Source organism: Fukomys damarensis, unplaced genomic scaffold (genome assembly GCF_012274545.1).
Source record: "Fukomys damarensis isolate Sample0158 unplaced genomic scaffold, DMR_v1.0_HiC HiC_scaffold_37, whole genome shotgun sequence".
Classification (NCBI taxonomy): domain Eukaryota; kingdom Metazoa; phylum Chordata; class Mammalia; order Rodentia; family Bathyergidae; genus Fukomys; species Fukomys damarensis.
In genome coordinates, this window is record NW_022900949.1 from 41,695,401 (window position 1) to 41,712,786 (window position 17,386).

Consider the following 17,386-nt stretch of genomic DNA (forward strand, 5'->3'; position numbering starts at 1 on the left):
GAAAGCAAAAGAAAAAAAAAAAAAAAAAAAAAAAAAAAAAGAAGAAAGAAAAAAAATATCACAACAATGAATATGGAAAAATAAATATTCTAAGGCCGCAAGACAAGAGAGATACCAACACAACTGACTTTTCTATGTAATTAAGCCACAACAGTTGTAAATGCTTTATAAATGTAGCTCCAGCCACCCACCTGTCCACATTCAATACATCCATAACCAAACATGGTCATAAACATGCCAAAACCAAAAAGCAAATAATAGTATCTGTTAACCCATGGAGTCCTTCTCTGCTAAGAAAAAATACCTTAAAGAAATGTTAAGCCCTGGCTCTGGGTTACTGTTTTCTAAATCTCAGCCACCTTCTAGAACCTCAACGAGTCACCCAAGAAGAGTCAGCAGGATCTGGCATTAGTTCCAATCCTCCCACCTACCCCTCTTAGACAAGAAATAGAAGTATTAAAAGATGCAACAGATCTTCAGTGTAGACTTGATTTTCTTTGTTCAGGCTACATTTTAATTAGGGAAGAATTAATAAGCTTTCTCAAAAGTATAATTCATACAGGGCATGGTGGTGCATGTCTATAATCCCAGCACTCGGGAGGCTGAGGGAGGAGGATCGCTGTGAGTTTGAGACCAGCCTGGGCTACATAGTGAGTTCCAGGTCAGTCTTAACTACATAGTGAGACCCTGTCTCAATCAATCAATCAATCAATCAATCAATAAATAAATAATTCAATAAAACTAAAATTAATCTCTGCTTTTTAAATCAAATGAAGCTTTAGTCATTCAAAAATAGAAAAAAGTAGAAGATACTAGTGGTAAAATTAATATATTTCAAAGGCCTATTGCATAGTTTTACCTTTTTAAAAATAGAGTGCTTCTTCAGCAGCACATATACTAAAAATAAAAATTAAAGAAAAGTTTCAAAAATGACAAAATTTCCATATACTCATCACCCAACTTCCTCTATTATCAGCATCTTACATAACCATAATACAATTTACAATGATCAAAACCAGAAGTTAACAATGACATAACACTATTAATTCATCTATACATCTTAATTAAACCACTAAGATGGTTTCTGTCCAGGGTTTCACATTGTGTTTATTTCTCTTTAGGCTCCTCTCACATAGGACAATTGTTCAGTCTTTCTGTAATGACTTCCAACATTTTGAAGAATCTAGAAGTTACTTTCTAAGGTCTGGGGATTTAGCTCAGTGATTCTGCTGCCTGCCTTGCAAGTGGAAGGTCCCAAGTTTGATCCCTGGTACCAATAAAAAAAAAAAAAAAAAAAAAAAAAGTTATTTTTCTAGGATGTCCCTAAATTTGAGTTTTTTCCTGCTGCCTCATTAGATTGGAGTTATGTGCTCTTTTTTGCTTTGTTTTTTTGGTAACAGGGATCAAACTTGGGACCTTGCACTTGCAGGGCAGCAGTGGAACCACTGAGCTAAATCCCTGGCCCGAAGTTATGTATTTTTGGGCAACAATCCTGTACCATTCTGTCTATCCTGTCAGCAGGGTGCTCACTTCAGCAGCATATATAATGTATGTCATGACAGGAGGTACATGTTTTATTTTGGACACAGGGTCTCGCTGTATAGTTCACTCTGACTTGAACTCACTACGTCACTCAGGCTGTCCTCAAAGTCACAGCAATCCTCCTGCCTCTTCTCCACCAATAGGTCTTTCTGCTGAAAATTTTCGTCAGCTTTACCTATCAACAAATTCAATTTTCAAGGTCTAAAGACTTGCTGATTCTTTTAACTTCTAATTTTGTCTAACAAAATTACTTAGCTGATTTGAGATAACAAAGGCCTACAATCATACCACATGGCAATTACAACAAGGACAAGTGAGCAGTGAGCATGGCTAGTGACTGACCTTTGTATTCAGGGGTGAACTCCTTCATCTCAGGAGGGAGGGACTCATAGAAGCGCTGCTCTCTGGAGATGAGAGGCTTGCATACAGTGTGGTCGTCATAACGCATCATGCTGCTGTGTCCACCCACTTGGTGGATGAAGGGCTCCAGGAGGACTCCTCGGTCTCCTGCTCGACCCGCGTTCTTGCCATACTGCCCCACTTCCATGGTTTGACAAACACACATTGCGTTGGGAGCCAGTTGCACACTGGGGACACAGGTTGCAGCACATGGGCCACAAAATAAGAGCTAAGTAGAAGGTCTCGGCAACCTGAAGGCAACAGTCACAGTCTGCTCAGCTTCTTATTCTGCCCTACAGAAAAGACAAGAAAAGGGAATCAAAACATCTGTGATGCTGGAGCTATGAATGTTACAGCCATCAAAGAAGCAACTATCTCTGTTTACTTTGCGTTCAAAGAAGAAGGGATCAGGAAAAAAAAAAAATTTGTTTTGCTCAGGGTCTCTTCCTAATTCAAAGGAAGGGTATTTACTGAGAAATCAGGTCGCAGCGGTCTCCCAAATTATCTGCTAAAGGTTTCACGGATGAGATAGGAAAAGCCATTCCTTAGTAAATTGTAAAATCAGAAAAAAATGTTTTGCTTTTCTCAGGGTAATTCTGATTTCAGATGTCTTCCATTTTCAATAGACAGCTGATAATTTATGATTATGTCTAGCACCACAGAACATCCCTTTCTGTGTCAACCAGCTGGACAGGGAAAAGGTCTTTGTACTCAAATACCTTCCCTATAACATCAATTTTCTCTAAAGAAAATTAAAACAGTTGCTAACTTTCTTACTAGAAAGTTTTTGAATCAGGAATGTACCAGACAAGACTATACCTGAAACCAAATAAAAATATTTGTAGAGCAGGAATATGATCCTGCCTGCAAGAGATAAAACACTGTTTGGCAGACCTCATAATTATGAGCAAATGGGCTATATAAGAATAATGCAGGGCCGGAGATTTAGCTCAGCGGTTCAGTGGCCTGCCTCGCAAGCGCAAGGAGTTTGATCCCCAGTACCACAAAAAAAAAAAAAAAAGAATAACGCAAGTCAAGTGTGGTGGCACACGCCTGTAATCCTAGCACTTGGGAGGCTGTGCGGACTAAATGAGGGGGGCTTGAAAGAAGGGGAAATGGGAAAAAAGAGGTGAGAGGTATCATGTACAGATGCAAATTCCCTATGAGTGTTATCATTATGTATGTCTAAAATATACCAAAAAATGTTTTACTATTAAAAAAATAACAATGTGTTCAAGGCCAGCCTGAACTACCAGAACTAAAAGGAAGTAAGAGCTGCTGTGGTAGTATCTACTTGTAATCCCAGGATTCTAGGAGGCTAAGGCAGGAGCACCAACACAAATTTGAGGCCAGCCTAGGCTACACAGTGAATTCAAGGTTTCAAGGTCAGCCTGAACTACATAGGAAGACTCTTTCAAAAACAGAAAAGAAAGACAGGAAGGGAAAAAGATTTGTGTGCACCCTGAACCAATTAGAAACTGAGTGAGACTTCTCAAAACAAAAGGGCTAGGGATATAGCTCAGTGCAAAGACCCTAGATGCTTGTCCTAATATCACAAAAAAGAATGAACTAGAGGAGCAGGACCATAGGGTTTTGAGAAGGATCCTTAGGAAATCACACTCAGTGTTTCAAGCTCTGCTTTCAGAGTACATGTTCTTTCTTTCAGATGAGTATCCACTTTTTGTGATGACTTGGTAAGCTATTTACTAAAGAAATCTTCTGATAAAAAGAATTTCATACTTTTCTATAGAACAGTCTGTACCAAGTGTGTAATGGATTAAAAATTATTTTACTTTGAAACATTTAAAAATAATATTCCAAGCTGGGGATATAACTCAGTGATAAACCACTTGCTTCGCATGTGTGAGACCCTGGGTTCAATCCCCAGCACTCAAAAAAAAAATATTTTTTCCACTGGTAAAGCCTGATACACACACATCAGGATATACTAGTACAACTCCTGTCTAAGGAACATAATCTTGAAAGAGGAAATGAATAAAAATTATAAAGTATTTAGATCATTGTGTTTTGATCACCATGTCTTTTTTTTAACTGAGTCTGGTGTTCATGTTAGGGTCAGAATCAGGTCCTAGGAAGAAACAGGAAAAGGAAGAACATAGCTAGATCATGGTTTGTCAAAACATATAGTTTGGCTAAAAGCGGTTTTGTGCCCATAAAATCACCCTAAATTGGTTTCAAACATTTTAGTATATAAAGCGCATCTCCCGCACCCTGAAGAAAAGCCCACAGGCTCCTAGGGTTTTCCAGGATAGCTGCATGTTCCTTAGCACTGTCATAGCCTCCAAAGCAGAGGAAGAAGCAGCCATTCTTTACAGACTTGAACACGAGAGGAGGAAATAAGGTGACAGTGATCCTCTTCCATGCCAGTGATTGGTGTTCTCCATTTAGTCTGTACCGCTTATCCTAATCATCGGAAGTTCATATTAAAATGGTTAAATCTCTAGAGTGGCTGAGGCAAGATGGGTCAAAGTCACAGTGGTGCTCATGATCATGGAGGTGGTAAGAAGAATGACAGGACAAGAAAAAAAAAATGAACCTCCTGTACCAACTAGAGGGGGTAAAAAGGAGAAGAAAACAAAGGGGCCAGATGCTGCCAGCAAACTGCCACTAATGAAACCTCATGCTCAGGGCCACTTAAAACTACTCAAGTTAGAGAGAATTAAAGACTATCTTTTCATGGAGGAAGAATTTACTAGAAATCAGGAACAAATGAAATCATTAGAAGGAAAATGACGAGGGAAGGTAAATCTTAGGGGGTGGGGATTTAGCTCAGTGATGCCACCTGCCTTACAAAAACAACAACAAAAACTAACGGGTTAAATTTTGCAGGTTAGGGAGTGTTCCCCCAGACATCATGGGGTGATTTGTCTCTAAGTTTGTGCACGTTGAACTATAGTAGAATTCAACATTGGACTCAACACTGAAGCACAATACAATTTCAATCAGAATCCTAAGAGAAAGCTGGGCACAGTGGCAATGCCTATAACTGAAGTACTTGGGAGGCTAAGACAATTCTAAGTTCAAGGCCAGACTGACTACAAAGACCCTTGCTCAAAAATATAGGAAAAGCTGGATGTAGTGGTGCACACCTATAATCCTAACACTTGGGAGGCTGAGGCAGGAGTTCGAGATCAGCCTGGCTACATAGTGAGTTCCAGGTTAGTCTCAACTACATAGTAAGACCCTGTCTTAAAAAAAAAAAAAAGGGAAAAATTTTTTTTTTGCCATGCTGGGGATTGAACTTGGCCTTTCACATGCTAGGCAAGTGCTAGTCCATTGAGCTGCACCCCCCCCAGACTAAGAGAATTTTCTGATAACTTGAGGAGCTGACCCTATTCGTGTAGAAGAGATTAAAGCACAGCTAGAAAGCAACATCAAACAACAATGAAAATAATTTGACTTCTCAAGACAGCAAAGCTCTTTATAAAATGATAGCAATTAAAACAAGAGGACTGGGGATGTGGCTCAGTGGTGGAGTGCTTGTCTACCATACATGAGACCCTGTTTTCCATTCCCAACACTGCCCACTCCCCAATATAGGATGACATTTTGAAAAGAGAGAAGCAAATAAATCAATAAAACAACAATCCTAGAAGCAGTATGTGATGACATGGGGGTGGAGAGTGTAACTGAGGCGGTATTTAAACCCCCATTTAATCAACTAGGAAAGGACAATCTATGTCATAAATGGATCTAGAATACTAGAACGTCACATGGATAAAGTTACATTACTACCTCCAACAATGCTCCAATAAATCCTAATGATTAAGGACTGAAATGTACAAATAAACTTTAAGGTAACTAGAAAAAAAAATTAAATGCTTTTGACAACAGATGAGGGAAAATTTCAGAAACAAAAAAAACATAAACCATGGAAAACAATGGCAAATTAGATTACATAAAAATTACATAGCAATTACTTAATCTTAACATTTTTATTGAGGCATATTTGTACATCATAAAATTCACTAATTTTTCAGTGTACAGTTAAATGACTTTTAGTAAATTTAAGAACCTGTATCACCACTCCTATAATCCAATTTTGACATAGTTCTAAGGGACTAGGGATGTAGCTTAGTGACAGGATGCTTACCTAGTATGCATGAGACCCTGAGGTTGGTCCCCAGTATCACAAAAAAAATATATACAAAAGCATGGAAAAATGTCTTCAGACATTGTTATGTGTTCCCTGGGAGGCAAAAATTTCCTGATTTAAAAACACTAATATAAGCTGGGCATGGTGGAACATGCCTGTAATTTCAACATTCAGGAGGCTGAGGCAGGAAGATCACAAGGTTCAAGGCCAACCTAGCCTGCATAGAGAGTTTGAAACCAACCTAAACTACAAAGCGAGACCCTATCCCCAAAGACAAAAATAAATAAATAAACACACTAATATAAAACACTTCACCCAAATAGATCCCTCCTGCCCACATGCACGCTCTATTCCCACCCCAACCACATTAAGTTCATTTTTTAAATAAGAGGACTGTAAGTAAAGATAATGGGAAAAGGCTATTCACAAAAAAGTTGGCTATTAAACTTGTAAAAAGGATATCTCCTTTCACAAGTAATCAGGGAAATGCAAGTTAAAATTTCACTCCCATATGATTGGAAAAGTATAAAAAGTTTAAACATACTGTTGACCAGCCAAGGAGAAATGTCTCCTCTCAATTTGGCAACTCAAAACCAAATACAGTACACACAACCCTCTAGAACCCACCACATGCCCAAGATGGCAAATTCAAGGATATTTACTGCACCACTGTTAATAAAAGAAAAATGGGAACCTACTTGAATGTACATCTAGTGAAGAATGGGTATCAGATGATAACTTGCATATGTCAACATGAATAAATCTTGAACCAGCTATGGTGTCACATGCCTATAACCCCAGCAGGAGGCAGGAGGATCACCAGGCTTTGATTTGATTTATTTATTCTGGGGGGGTACTGGGCATTGAACTAAGGACTTGCACTTGCCAGGCAGGTGCAGCACTGCTGAGCTATAGCCCTGGCCCCGATCACCAAGATTTTAAGGACAGCCAGGGTTACACAGTGAGTTCAAAGACAGCCTGAACTACACAGTGAGACTCTTATCTCAAAAATCAATAAACAAACAAATTCTGAAACTAAAATGGAAAAAGCAAGTTTCAAAATGGTATTTCTAGGGCCAGGGATTTAGCTCAGTGGCAGCATGTCTGCCTCGCAAGTGCTAGGTCATGAGTTTGACCCCTCCACTCCCCAAAAAAGGTATTTCTAGCCAGGCATTAGTGGCACATGCCTGTAATCCCAGCAGGTTGAGGTAGAAGAATCCTAAGTGTGAGGACAGCCTGGGCCTTGTCTCAAAAAATTAAAGCTGAGTGCAAGCCTGTAATTCTAGCACTGAGGGAGGCTGAGGCAGGCAGATGCAATTTTTGAGTCCTGCCCAGGCAACTCTGGGAGACTGCATACCAAAATTTTCAAAAGGCTAGGAATGTAACTCTGTGCAGAGGCCCTCATTTGATCCCCAGTACCACTAAAAACAAAACAAAACCCCACAGCTGAAGAGAAAAATGGCATGGAAGAATATGCACCAACTTTAGAGCAAGAGAAAAGGAAGGGATTGGCATGTAAGAGAAACAAAAAAGTTTAGCTACCTTTATACTTTAAAAAAAATTTTTTTAGCCAGGCATGGTGGCACATGCCTATAATTCTAGCTCTTGGGAGGCTGAGGCAAGATCACCACTCTGAGTTCAAGGCCAGCCTGGGCTACCTAGTGAGTTCAAGGCCTGAACTACATGAGACCCTGTCTCAAAAAAAACAAAAAAGCTGGGTGTGGTGGTGCATACCTGTAATCCCAGGACTCGGGAGGCTGAGTCAGGAGAATCACTGTGAGTTCAAGACCAGCCTGGGCTACATAGTGAGTTCTAGCTCAGTCTCAACTATACAGTGAGACCCTGTCTCAGAAAGCCCTCCCAAAAAACAAAACAAAACAAAAAAACAAAAATTTTTAAAAACAGATATGGTAAAATGTTAACACTTAAAAATCCATATATCTGTATAAAGTATATTAGCATGTTATTCTCTTAACTTACATTTAATAAAAACAAGATCAGTCGGGGATCTAGCTCAGTGGCACTGTACCTGCCTCACAAGCACAAGATCCTGAGTTCGATACCCGGTACCAAAAAGAAAAAAAAAAAAAAGATCAATTTTCTATAGACCTGAAAGACTTGTATCAAACAGTAAACAATAGGGAAAGAACATTATGAACAGATTCCAAAGTGGGCTACTGAACATCAACCTAGTCCCTGGAAGATGGGAAAAACTGTTATAACTCCTTGGTGTTTCTTCATGGGCCTCAAATACTACTACTCTCTCCTCACTTTTCTGTTATTCAGTCTATTTAATTTGCTGGTTCTTCCTCTTCCCATTCTCTTATGTCAGAAGCCTTGGGGATCAACTGTTTTTCTTGCACACCAGACTCACATATCCAACTACCTATTCAGTCTGGGAATCTAAATTTAAGACTGGGCCAAAACAGAACTCATCTCTTTCCCTGAACAACAAAAATCTACTTACAGTCTTCCCCAGCCCCTACCTTATTTAAAACCCATTCCTCTCTTCTCTAAACCCCTGTATTATATAATCCTATTGGCTCCATCTTCAGAACATATCCAGATTCAAACCACTTCTTACTGCTTCCAATGCTACCACCCTTGTGTGATCCCCACCTCCCAAACAGCCTTTCTCCTTCTATCATCACCTTGCAAGTAGTCCATTCTCAAGACAGCAGCCACAGTGATTTTGCCAAGATGAGAGTAAGAGCATGTGACTTCTGTATTCAAAAATCCTACAATGATTGCCTCATCTCAGAATAAAAACTCAACTCCTTAACATAGCCTCCAAGAATCCACAAGATCTGAATCATTCATCCTTCCTTTCTTTCCTTTCTCTCCTTCCTACTTCCCCATCCCACAACCCTAAGCAGGAAAGTGAACCAGGCAGCTAAATCCAAAGGCATAGCTAAATTTTCCAGGATGACGTCAAACTTGTGATCCTATTCCCTTCAATTTCCAAGCAGCTATGATTACAAGCATGAAGTTCACTTTTACTTCCCTAGTTTTAAATAGCAACCCCCCCGCCCTGCAGAAAAAAAATAAAAAAAAGCAACCCCCACCTCAGGCTCCACTCTACTTGAGCTGCTTTATATACTTCAGTTACTGATGTCCACTGCTTTATTATTATTACTGCAGCTCCATAAACATATAAATCTTTGTCTATTCTGTTCACTACATATTATTGTTAAGTGCCCAGAGCAGAGCTGAGGCAGGAAAATCAGCTGGGCAAGTGGGCATGACCTGTCAATAAGGAAGAGGCAGGAAATGAACAGAAAACACTTCCCAAAGCCCTACACCTCGGGCCAATCAGAGAATGCTATCTTCAGTTCTTCTCTACGTTTTTGATATGATGGCCTGCCAAGTCTCTCCCGAGGAGTGGGAAACACAAAAGATGGCTACCACTGAGCTCTTGCCCACTGCACTTTTGTTTTTACAGTGGTCCACTCTCGCCCTGTAGTATATTTCTTTTCATACTTTTCATTGGCCTACACTCACTCTGCAGAGCATGTTTCTTTTCTAGTCTTTAGTAAATGTAAAACCTCACTACCTTTTTGTTCTTATCCTGATTCTTTGCTCTGTCTGGACAAGAACTACTCTCTACAGAGTCCCCAGCATCTCAGACCCCCGTAACAATGCCTGACAAAGGACAATTACACAAAAAATACAGCTGAATATATAAATATATGCATATGTATGAAGCACAAAACATATTATACAGAAGATATATGAAAAATGCTTAAGGGGACATCTTTTTTAAAAATATTAGGGTTGTAAAGCAAAGTTTACTAGACCGACCAAACCAGAACAAAGTAATGTGGTTTTAACAATGAAACAAATTGGCATGTAAGAGAATTCCCAATCAGCAAATAAAGGGAACACAAATTCTGCTTTTAAAAAAGTGCTAATATGTGAAAGAAAAACAAGTCTAACTGTACCTAAATAAGATTAGCAACAACAAAAGTCTAAACAACATTGCCTACCTTACACAAGTGCAAGGTCCCGAGTTCCATTGGATACAAAAAAATCTAAACAAAAATATAATTTATGAAGAACAGAATTAGTTTTTATCAGTAATATAAAGAGAAACATAAACAAAGGGGAGATAAATCAGGCACACACTGAAATAATCTCAACTGAATAAACAATGAACCAGACTTTTAAAAACCAGATTAAAAAATTTTTGAACCAAATTCAGGAGATATAATGTAACTAGCTTTTTGGCTTATCTATTTTAATTCAACAACATAGCAATGAATAAAAAGTCCTCACAAAGTCAGAGAATTTGCAATCAGATAAGGTGGCCAACAAGGTCAAACCTATTTTAAGAACTAGAAAGGCACTGTCTCCATAGCAAATGCAAGACAATACAGGCCATCAAATTCTTTATTCAGACACACTCAAAATGCAGATCAGCAGACATATATTCTTTTTCTTTTTCTTAGACATGTACTCTTAAACTCAGATTTCCAAATTCTGTTTACAATATACTTTTGCATGACTGTAAACCTAGCTCTTGGGAGGCTGAGGCAGGAGGATCGCTGTGAGTTTGAGACCAGCCTGGGCTACAGAGTGAGTTCCAGGTCAGTTTCAACTACATAGTGAGACCCTGTCTCAAAACAAACAAACAAACAAACAAAACCCCCCAAAAGCATAAAATATATTTTTATGGCCTCAGATTAACCATTAGAGTTTGATATGCAATCTTTTCATAAAATGAAGAATCCTTGGTTCCTTCACTTCACAGGTAATATTTGCAAATTTCCTCAACATATAGGTTTATAAATCCAGTATATCTGTTAACTCTTGTAAAATTAAGTATCTCAGGGCTGGTAGTACAACTCAGTTGTAGAATGCCCAGCATGCATGAGGGCCCAGGTTTGATCCCCAACACCACAAACATAATTTAATTAGCAGGGTGTGGTGGCACATGCTCATAATCCCAGCCACTCTGAAGGCTGAGGCAGGAAGATAAAAAATTGGAGGCCAGGGATATAGCTCAGTGGCACAGCGCCTGCCTAGCAAGCATGAGGTCCTGGGTTCAATCTCTGGTACCAAAAAAATATATATTTTTTTAGGTCGGCCTGGAGAACTTAGTAAAACCCCCACTTAAACTAAAAAGTAGAAAGGGCTAAGGATGTAGCTCAGTAATTAAGAGAGATCACCTAGCATGTGTAACTTCCTGAGGTTTTGTTTTGTTTTGGCAGTAGTGGGAACTAAACCCAGGGCTTTTAACCTGAACTACTTCCTCAGCCCTCTTTTTATTTTTATTTTATATATTGAGACAGTCTTGCTAAGTTACTAAATTGCCCAGGCTGGTCTTGAACTTGCAATTCTCCCACCTCAACCTCCCATGCTTTTTGTTTGTTTGTTTGTTTTGGTACCAGGGATTGAACTTGGGATCTTGCACTTGCAAGACAGACACTGGCACCACTGAGCTAAATCCCCGGCCCTCAACCTCCTATACTTCTGAAATTACAAACATGTACCACCACACCCAGCTAACCCAGGTTTAATCCTCAGTACCACACATTTAATTACTGCATTTAACTAGTAAAAGTATGGCAAAGGGTCACTGTCTTTCAAAACATCATTTTTTTTTAAAAATGGGGTTTCACTATTTTGCCAGGCTGGTATCAAATGCATAGGCTTAAGTGATTCTGCTGCCTTAGCCTCTGGAGTTGCTGGGACTAAGGTGTGCACCACTGCACCCCACTACTGTTGCTTTTTTTTTTTTTAATTTTGAGATTTCCTGTACCAGGGATTGAACTTGGGGCCTTGTGCTTGCAAGGCAGGAGGCGGAACCCCTGGCTTTTTTTTTTTTTTTAATTAAAATTAAACTTGGTAAGTCAGGATTGCTAAGTAAAATTATGGCAAAAGTATTTTGGGTTTTGGCAAATGTGTTTTTGGTTTGTTCTTTACTACCAGATACAATCCAAAGATAAAACAGCAAAATTACTTAAATCGAAAGGAACACAATGAATTAGTAAATTATTCTAACAGAAATGAATGACACATAAAGCTTGGGTTGCACAGCTCTGGATTTTATGAGAACTGATTCTAATTTCAGAAATAAAGCATTAAGTCAGGTGTAGTGGTGCACGCCTGTGATACCAGCACTTGGGAAGTTGAGGCAGAAACTACTGTGAGTTCCAGGCCAGCTTGGATTACACAGTGAGCTCAACACCAGATTGAACTACACAGCCAGACTGTCTCAAAAAACCAAGTGAAGCAAGCAAGCAAGCACTGAGATGGTCAGGAAAAGATACACAAACACCTTCAAACTGAGAGACAAAATCAAATAAGAAAGTGTTCTCTAAAGCAGATCTCCAATGGACCTAATTATTTCTTAAATTCAAGTCCATTCTTGCCTTTTGCATATATACACACACACACACATACACACACACATATCTGTGTGTGTATATACTTTTTTGGGGGGAGTATACTTATGAGGGCGAAAGAGACCAATCTTGCTTTCCCTCTCCCACCCTCATGGGATTGTGCCAAGCACATACTCAAAAAATCTCTCTCTTAAAAGAAAAATACAGGAGATGTTCCTGATATACGGAGGGCTACCAACCTAAACCTGCCCTTACAACCTACCAGGAACAAGCAGCATATACAAAGGCCGGGTGCAGTCTGGGAGATGTGAAACAAGTAGAGGAAAATGCTTAATGGGGTCTATTTTTCATTTGCTCCCAAAGAGATGGATTGTTTAGATTCCTGGGTCCCATCCTAGGAGTTAGGGAACAATGGCACACTGAGGACACCTGGTTGAAAGAAAACAAGCAGCAAGAAGGAAATTGCAGGGGATCTGAGATGTGCCAGCCTGTTAAGAAATGGCCACAATGGAATTAGAACAGGACAGAATCTAGGGTCCAGTGAACCTCATTCCTATTTTAACCTGGATTTCTAAGATTAGAAAACAGATATTTTTTTTTGTTTTTGGTACTGGGGATCAAACTCCAGACCCAGTGCTTGCAAGGCAAGTGAGGTGCTGTTGAGCTAAATCTCCAGCCCTGAGACACATTTTTAAAATAAGTGAAGATTCTGAAAATGGCTATTTCAACTGTGCTACATATGGAGTGGAAGGGAAATTGAAGACATAAGCCTAAAAAAATAAAAAAGGCCTGGCACAGAGGTGTGCACCTCTAATTCCAGCTTCATGAGAGGCTGAGGATGATCACTTAAATCCATAAATTCAAGATTAGCCAGACAACAAAACAAGACCCCACCTCAAGAAAAGGCACAAAAATAAAGGAGAAACAAATGTGCCCCAATTATGGATTAACAAGAAATCACAGGAATATCTGTGCTATGACTGACTAGTCCACCCACACAGGTGAGCCTTATGTGAACAGCTAAGTCTCACCTAGCCCATCTAAAAATTAATCTAAACACAGCCAAATCTAGAAAGTACACATGTGGGGACGGAGATTTAGCTCAGTGGTTCTGCCACCTGCCTCGGAAGTGCAAGGACCCGAGTTCAATCCCCAGTACCAAAAAGAAAGAGAAATCCCAATAGAAAGTACACATGTGGAAGGATGAGAGATATTGTTTCAAAAGAAATACAAAACCACAAAACACTTAGGATAAGACTATCTAAACTGTTATAATATGAAATGAGGTGCTTCCTGGACCCATTTCCTATTATTAAGCTCTGGTCACAGCATTAATCTTTTCTCATTATCTTGGAACCTAATCAGGAACTCCAATGACCATCTTATCTGAACATCTATCATACGACTAAAGACAAGATTAGAAGGTACCCAAAGGCAAGTTAGAATCATGCAAAAATGACATTGTGGAGGGGCTGGGGATTTAGCTTAGTGGTTCTGCCACCTGCCATGCAAGGTCCCAAATTCAATCCCCAGTACAAAAAAAAGAATGACATTGTGGGATATACCTGTAAAGTGAAGAGGTGAATGACCAGCCAGTTTAATGCCCCACAAAATACAATTAGGTCTGATTGTTTCCAGCATAAGAGATTAATACCTATAATGTATAACAATACTTTTACCCAGCAACAACAAAATCATATTAAAAAATGGGCAAAGGCCGGGGATTTAGTTCAGTGGTGGCTGCTTCCTGCCTCACAAAGAGAAGGTCCCGAGTTCGGTCTCCAGTACCCAAAACTTAAAAAAGGGGGTGCTAGATTTCCCTTGCCTTAAAATGGCTACTACATAAAAGAGCAGCCTCTTCCTTGCCATAATGCTCTGCACCTTAACATGGCTGCCACAAGGAGTAGCAGCCTCCTTCCCATAATGCCCTGTTAAAATATGGCTTCTCCCACCAAAGGACAGTCTTCTTCTTCCCAACGAGGCCCCTCTTCTGATCAAGAAAGGTAACTTGATACTTGCTACCTCCCAGCAACTAGTGATGTCACAAGCCCCTCCTAGTGATGTCACAGGCTCCTCCAATCCCTTAACACTACCTCACTCAACTCCACCCCAGCTCAGGCTAACCCCACCCTGATCCTATAAAAGAAGCTCCCTGTTCTGCCATGTTGCTTTTCTCTCCTTTGTTTAGAGACAGCCTGGTAGATACTCCCCATAATAAAGGCTTGTTATGGTCCTGGACTGGTCCTGGATTTCAGCTTTTTACCTAACAGGGGGTAGGGGAAAATAACTCATGCATTACTTCAAATCTTCATAAATGGATCAAAGAGTCATAAATGGACAAAAACACACAAGAAGACACTCAATGACAGTCATTAACAAAATGAAAATCAAACCTTCAATGAGAAATCATTTTACACCCATACTATATAAACAAAATAAAAAATGATTCACAATGAGGTGGTAAAATATTAACAATTGTGTACTGATGGTAGGAATGTAAAAAGGTACAGTGGTTATGGAAGATGATGGGGTATGGCAATCTTAAAAAGCTTATTCATGCCTATAATCCCAGGACTTTGGGAGCCTGAAGATCACAAATTTGAGCCCAGCTAGGGCAACTTAATGATTTAGTGTCTTAAAAATAAAATAAAGTGTTTGTAGATGGGGAGGGGAGAAGGGGGTGAAGGGAGGGCAGAGGTAAGGGGAAAAAATGAGAATCAAGACTTGCCATGTAAAGGTACATGATCCCAACAATGAATGTAACTGTACTGTATCCCTAAAATGTAACAATAAACTCAATAAAATTAAAAAAATAAAAATAAAAAAAAAAACAGGGCTGGGGATTTAGCTCAGTGGTGCCACCGCCAGCCTTGCAAACACCAGGTCCCAAGTTCAATCCTCAGTACCCAAAAAAAAACCAAAAACCAAAAAAAAAATGGCCTGGGGATGTTGCTCAGTACTGGGTTCAATGGGGGTGGATGGGCTTATTCACATAGGCTAGGGATAGAACTTAATGGTAGAGCTCAGGCATCACACACACACACAAACTAAAGAGAATTAAGGTCTAACTCAACGATTCCACTTTTACGTTTATACCCAAAAGAAATAGGGCTGGGAATATAGCTTAGTGTACTTGTCCAGCATGTGTGAGGTCTTGGGTTTGATTTCTAACACCAAAAAAAGAAAAAAAAAGAAAAAAAAAAGAAAGAAAGGAAATTCTGATACATGCTATAAAATAGATGAACCTTGAAAATATTTTGCTAAGTGAAACAAGTCAGGCACAAAAGATTAAAAATTCTATGATTCCACTTACATGAAATATCTAGAACAAGAAATTATACAGAAAGTAAATTAGAATAGATAAGACAGTTACAGGAAGAATGAAGCATTATGTATAAAATGTACAGAGTTTCTATTTTGGGTGAAAAATACTGAAAATAGATAAGTACAGTCATTATATAATGCTGTGAATGTACTTAATGACAATTATATAAAGTAGTTGAAAAGCTAAATTTTGTTATGCATATTTACCATAAGAAATTTTTTGTTCATAACATCATCAGAAAAATCAAGTACCTTGGAATAATTTAATAAAACATGTGAAAGATCTCTAGACTGAAAACAATGCACAGAGAAATTAAAAACTGAAAAAGATATGTCATGTACACTGATAAGCCTTCACACTTCTGTTAAGGATATCAATTTCCCACAAATAATCTATAGACTCAGTGGAATCCCAATCATAATGCCAGATTTTATTCACAGAAACAAACAAAAAAATGACTGTAAAATTTACATGAATATGAAAAGAACCTCAAATCAGTCTTTTTTTTTTTTTTTTTTTTTTGGCCTGAGGATCAAACTTGGGACCTTGCACTTGTGAGGCAGGTGGCAGCACCACTGAGCCAAATCCCCGGCCCTCAAATCAATCTCAATAAAACAAAATAAAATGGAGTACTACTTGACTCCAAAACTTGCTATAAAGTTAGTGGAAACTAGCATATAGATAAAAGAATAATAGAACAGAATAGAGGCCCAGAAATAGGCCCACACCAATACAGTCAACTGCCATTTTTTTGTTGTTGTTGTTTTGCATTATTGGGGATTGAACCCAGGGCCTTTGACTTTACATTGTCAGCCTTTTTACGTTTTATTTTGAGACAGGGTCTTGCTAAGTCACTAAACTGCCCAGGTTGGGCCTGAACTTGACATCTTCCTGCTTCAGTCTCTCACAGTGCTGGGATTACAGATGTGCACTCCCAACCCCCTTTAACTGGTTTCTGGGGTTTTTTGTATGTTTGTACGTGTGTGTGTGTGTGTAGAATAATAGAACAGAATAGAGGCCCAGAAATAGGCCCACACCAATACAGTCAACTGCCATTTTTTTGTTGTTGTTGTTTTGCATTATTGGGGATTGAACCCAGGGCCTTTGACTTTACATTGTCAGCCTTTTTACGTTTTATTTTGAGACAGGGTCTTGCTAAGTCACTAAACTGCCCAGGTTGGGCCTGAACTTGACATCTTCCTGCTTCAGTCTCTCACAGTGCTGGGATTACAGATGTGCACTCCCAACCCCCTTTAACTGGTTTCTGGGGTTTTTTGTATGTTTGTGTGTGTGTGTGTGTGTGTGTGTGTGTGTGTGTGTTTGTTTTTACAAAAATACCAAAGCAAAATAATGGGTAAAGAAAATATTGAAAGTTTTAAATTGTGTCAATTTTTTCACATTCTTTGCTCTAAAAGGGGGAGCTCTCCTCTCCCTTGAGTATGGCCTGGACTTATTGACTTAATTCTAATGAAACAAAAAAAGGCAGCAGGGTTTGACAGGGTGCTTTTTAGTCCTATCTACTCAGGTCGCTAAAGTGGAATGATCACTTAAACCCAGAAGTTCAGATCAAAGCCAGCTCAGCCAACACAGCAAAACCATGTCTCAAACACAAACAAAAAAAGGTAGATGTGACAGTGTGTGATTTGGCTATAGGAG

At 39.2% G+C, this 17,386-nt stretch overlaps 1 protein-coding gene and 1 pseudogene across 5 annotated transcripts in view; one reads left to right on the forward strand and one right to left on the reverse strand.

Moving 5' to 3' along the window:
• The window catches only part of Ip6k1 (inositol hexakisphosphate kinase 1), a 53,933-nt gene that overhangs the window by 16,463 nt on the left and 20,084 nt on the right, over positions 1 to 17,386 (reverse strand). For 3 of the 5 annotated variants that reach the window (XM_010615539.3, XM_010615541.3, XM_010615543.3), the window contains 2 exons: positions 10,045 to 10,089; positions 1,885 to 2,234 (listed from right to left, as the gene is read on the reverse strand). In XM_010615539.3, the coding sequence (XP_010613841.1) occupies positions 1,885 to 2,107 (223 nt within the window). In that variant the 5' untranslated portion in view covers positions 2,108 to 2,234; positions 10,045 to 10,089. The remainder of the gene's footprint in view (positions 1 to 1,884; positions 2,235 to 10,044; positions 10,090 to 17,386) is intronic. The other 2 variants (XM_010615542.3, XM_010615540.3) reach the window with 1 other exon arrangement.
• LOC104856299 overlaps positions 4,692 to 17,386 on the forward strand; it is a 23,586-nt pseudogene continuing 10,891 nt past the window's right edge.